Source organism: Aplysia californica, unplaced genomic scaffold (assembly GCF_000002075.1).
Source record: "Aplysia californica isolate F4 #8 unplaced genomic scaffold, AplCal3.0 scaffold00611, whole genome shotgun sequence".
Lineage (NCBI taxonomy): Eukaryota > Metazoa > Mollusca > Gastropoda > Aplysiida > Aplysiidae > Aplysia > Aplysia californica.
In genome coordinates, this window is record NW_004797881.1 from 38,995 (window position 1) to 44,006 (window position 5,012).

Sequence of the window (5,012 nt, forward strand, 5' to 3'; positions counted from 1 at the left end):
CCCCCCCAAACCCCAGCAACAACAAAAAACCAACAAACTAAATTTGAGGTTGTTTCAGAATGCTCTCAGGTCTGCCGGGGTAATAGTAATAGTATAGATTGTGAAGCGCATAGAACTTGCTGTCGGGCGGGGATTTGCGCTATACAAATGCTATCTATTATTATTACAAAACAAACAAACCCGAAACAACAAAAACAACAACAACAACAACTAAATGAATAAATTAAAAAAAATAAAAGAATGCGTAGTAGTACATTGTATTACGATAATTTGGAAAAAAGGAAACGGGAACTCTCCATTCGGAAAAAAAATCCTTGCACCAGGACTCACGTCCACAGGGTGTCCAAACTCCCTGGGTCACTTGAGGATCGCAGTGACGTCACGTGGAAAAGAAACTTTTCGCGTAGTTCAAGAAAGGGGGTGAGAGAAAGCTAGGGGAAAGGGGGGGAGGATGTCAAGTAAACTTAACTTGTAGTAAAAGTGACACAGAGTTAGACTTGCGTAGAGCTGTACACTCAAAAAGCGAGGGCGGAAAAGTGTGAGGGGGGAAAATGCATCGTTGCGATCATAAGATACATGTCTCATTCATTTTTTGAAGCCATTTTGAGAAAAAGAGAAAGAATAGCCACAACAATGTTTTTTCTCTAACAATTGACTCTGTGAAGCGCTTGCATTTTGGTATCGTTCTACCCAAGACTGAAGAATAGATGGTCGCTTTTAAGGACAACCGGGCTGACCCAGATTTCAGGGGTTTCCAGAAATCTTGACCTACACCAAGAGTGGACATTTCTCTACCTATAGGGGAAGTTTGCTTTCATTGGTGTGTATATTTGTTTGGTTATAGAAAAAACTCTCCTTGTCTTTTAAAGAAACTGAACAAATGGCAACAATTTTACCTTCGATTTTCTCAAAACAGCATTTTTCGGGATAGTCCCCTTATGCTTAAAAGCGACCATATTATGTCGGTCTTATGGCCTACCCAATTGATTTTATTTTTGTGAGGCAGCGTGGTGAAATCAGGCTCTCGTCAAAATAATCAAAGTTAAGAAACTTGCATTTGTCCGCAGGTTTGTGAATTTTTAAATCAAATTTTCGTTTTTTGGCTGAACACCTTTCATGCCCATTAAAGATCTCATTTCTGTATTGATTTTTCTGAAAAATGTTGATTAAATTCACTAAAATTATACATTTGCAGTTCCCACGGACTCTTAATCTAAGGAAATAACAAATCTTTGGTGGCCATTTTCTCCCCAATTCTACCTCTGAAAACAGGTGACCCCCACCTCCTTTATTTGCCAATATCTCTACTTGTAATGAAGATAAATGGATATTTTTCTTCATACAAATAAAGACAAGTGAACAAAGCTTTAAGATGATACCAATAACTCTACATGCCTCAAAACTGACGAGAGCCTGATTCAACCACGCAGCATCACATTTGGATTATTCTTTTTGTCCAAGTGAGCTTTATTATTACCAAGTTAGCTCTGCTCTTCATTTCAGAACCCAAAAAACCCCCCAAAAAACCCAAAAACAAACAAACTCCAAACCGGCCAAAAAATGACGTAGGCAAGTACTTTATGAGCGTGACGACACGCACATTATTCACTACCTTAAAATTAGAAAGTTTTATCTGCTCAGTACCTAGTCTTGAGAAACTTTTTGGCGTTAAAAATTCTGAGTTTCACAACATGTAAAGTTTTTTAAATGCAACTCTTTGAATATCTTGATAACGACTTCGAACAATCCTACGATTTTCAAAGAACAGATAGAACATCTGCTTTCTAACATCACGCTCTTAGTAATTCAAAACTGTCAAAAATGTCAGAGAAAAATCTGTAATTCTAAAGTAACGTATTGTGTTCCCTAGCAGCGGAAAAGACTAGTAGAGAATAATAAATAATAAGAATAAATATTTTGATCACAGACGTAGCAAAATAAATATGCACAATAAATTATGTCTTTGTGGACATAGAGAGCAGTTCCAGCTGAGATATGCCCCCCCCCCTTTTCTTCTTTAAATTCCCCCAAACAAAATGAATGTGGGAGTAATCATACGTTCAAAGTATGACTTTTAAAAACTTAAAATGTGTTACATTAAAAGAAGAGGGGGGGGGGGAGACAACTGCTTAGTGGTGTAAAGAAAGCTCAGTCCTTTAAAATACCCATGCATGCAATCACTGAAGTTAGCATAGATGTATTTTCATGCGACACACACACATGTTCATATTATACATGTACACGGAAATGTTACCAGACAACGGGTAAATCTTCCTCTTTTGAATAAAGTGTACCTGACAGTTAAACATACACAATCCGACACAATACCACGGTTCAGTTAGTCGCAAAGACACAGCAGGGTAATACGTCTCCTCTCTTTTCTAAAACTAAATCTGACCCATGACTTGGAATGTGATGTTTAAGAATAAACATTAAACCGAACATTTTCAGGTACCGGTATTGGAAAATAGGCTACCGCCCAAGTACATGGTATGTATTTTCTCTTTTTGTCTTAGTAAGAGTTTTACGGCACTTGCAACACAATTAGGTCATATAAATGACGAAGATAATAGGTGTTACACAAGAGAGTAACAAACCTAAAACTAGAAAAGAAGGAGGGGAGATAAGGAAGATAGATGTTTGATAGGAAAGAAGAAGCAAACCACACCAGAGCACCCGCCAACTACCCACTGTATTTTGTCTGTTTTGTTTAAGACCCCACTAGGAGCCATTTTGAAAAGGAACTTATGAGGAAGTCTCACAGAAAGGATTTGCTCACAGGTTTCGCTTTCTTTTGTCAAAATGAAAGTATGATTTGGAAACAAAACCCACACAAATGGCAACAGGAGGTGATCTATGTTAATGAGAAACAGTATTCAGATAATAAACAGTTTCTATTCAGGTATATAAGAAGCATTTTGATATGTCAAGTGTTCGTGTTATAAACCCCACTCAAAAATTGTTGTTTAAAATCGATCAAGTGGTTGCTGAGAAAGTTTGAGTCTAAAAACAACCCAGACCGACATCGACACATTAACAATAATAATGATAATAATAATAATAATAATAATAATAATAATAATAATAATAATAATAATAATAATAATAATAATAATAATAATAATTCAGTGCTGGGGAAAAAGTAAAGATTGACAGACCAAAATAACAAACGGGAATTAAAGACGTTGGACCCACCAGAGTCACCCTCCAACCACACGCAGTTGGGGAAAATTTAGCTTCAAACGTGTTCACAATATTTATTAAAAAGTAAACGAAAAAAAGAACGTCTACTCCGAGCCTTACAACTTCTTGGCAGGGAGCCAGTTCTTCTGTCTTTGTAGTGACGTATCTTGTGTCTGTGGTATGGCATAATAGCAGCAACAACAACAAAAACAACAACAACAACAACAACAACAACGAAGACGACGACAAAAGTAGCAGCAACAACAACAGCAACAACAACAAGATGATTATAGCAATTATAGCAGAAGGCACAGTAGAGGGCGAAAAGTAGAAATGTTAACATTTGAATATAGGCCTACATGTTTTTAAAAAAATTTATAACATAATATTATGTAAAGACTCATATATAATACATTCATACATAGAATAAAAAATACAGTCTAACACAAGTTTAGAAATGGTATATATACCATAAGGATAAAACATACCTGTCTTTTACAATTGAGACAGGCTGGTCATAGGTAAATTATGATCATAATTAATCATAAGTATTGTATCTCTTTTTCATCATTTTCAACATAAACAATTAATGATCAGGATTAATCATTTTTATCGATTTTACCCCATTTTCACTATAGGTAAAATAATGATGATAATTAATCATGTTGTGTCGCTTTTTACCCCATTTTCAGCCAAGACAATCGACGATCATAATAAATCACATTATGGTATCGCTTTTCAATTCTTTTCAACATAGACAATTAATGATCATAATTAATCTTTTTTTTTTCGTTTTTACACCCTTTCCAATTTAGACAAATGATCTTAATTAATCGTGTTATTACTGTATGGCTTACTCACCATTTTAAACATGGGAGGCCATATAAAATTTGATCAGAATACAATGTATTATATCATAATTATCATATTGTATGGATTTCCTGTCATTTTCAAGGCTTATGGGCTCTGAAAGACGCCATAGAAAGTAAACATAATTAATAATAATTACACTGATTGTGTTGTACACCATTTTCAAAACTACAAGATTCAGAAAGAGGACATAACCAGTGAAAATAATTGATTATTCTTTTATTTAGATTTTAACCACTTTTCAAAATTTACAAAGTTTTGAAAGAAGCCTGATCTTCGATTTAAAGCCCATGTTTGATACGACTAAGCTGAGTGGAGAAATAGAGATCGAAGCTCACTATACAAATTTTAAAAGATTAAACAAACTACACAACGTAGACTGTCTCTACTACCCTCCTGCCCCCCCTACCCTACCCCTGACTCTCTTGGGGTTCTGTTTGCATCTTCAGAAAATGCTCATATATCTCTATGTTTGTGTGTGTGTGTGTGTGTGTGTGTGTGCGTGTGTGTGCGTGTGTGTGCGTGTTTGCACGTGTGTATGTGTACGTGCACGCTTGTGTGTATGCACGTGTGTGTGTATGTATACATACGTATAGAAATCTGACAGTTGTTCAAAACCAACCGTAGAACAGCTCTGATGTATACATACATAAAAAAAACAATCTAACAGTTGTTTAAAAACAACCGCATAAACATGCTGGTCTATACATACATATAAAAATCTGACAGTTGTTAAAAAAAACATCCGTAGAAATATTCTGGGTACAAAAGACAACTATCTACGTCATCGTTCACTGGACATCTCCGTTAGGCTCAGTCAGAACGTTACGATCCTCTTGAGTTCTCCGGTACTTCTTTTTCCGGGATCGTCGTCTCTCCTCCCTGCAAATTGATAATAATGATGATAATAACAATGATAATGATTATGATGATAACGATAATAATGATAATAATAATAA

The 5,012-nt window shown here is 35.5% G+C and overlaps 1 protein-coding gene across 1 annotated transcript in view; it reads right to left on the reverse strand.

Moving 5' to 3' along the window:
* Positions 1-3,963: 3,963 nt before the first annotated feature.
* Positions 3,964-5,012, reverse strand: part of LOC106013020 — a gene marked incomplete in the record, with an annotated part of 5,993 nt that continues 4,944 nt past the window's right edge. Inside the window, 1 exon segment of the mRNA XM_013087625.2 lies at positions 3,964-4,935. Coding sequence (XP_012943079.1) covers positions 4,845-4,935 — 91 coding nt within the window.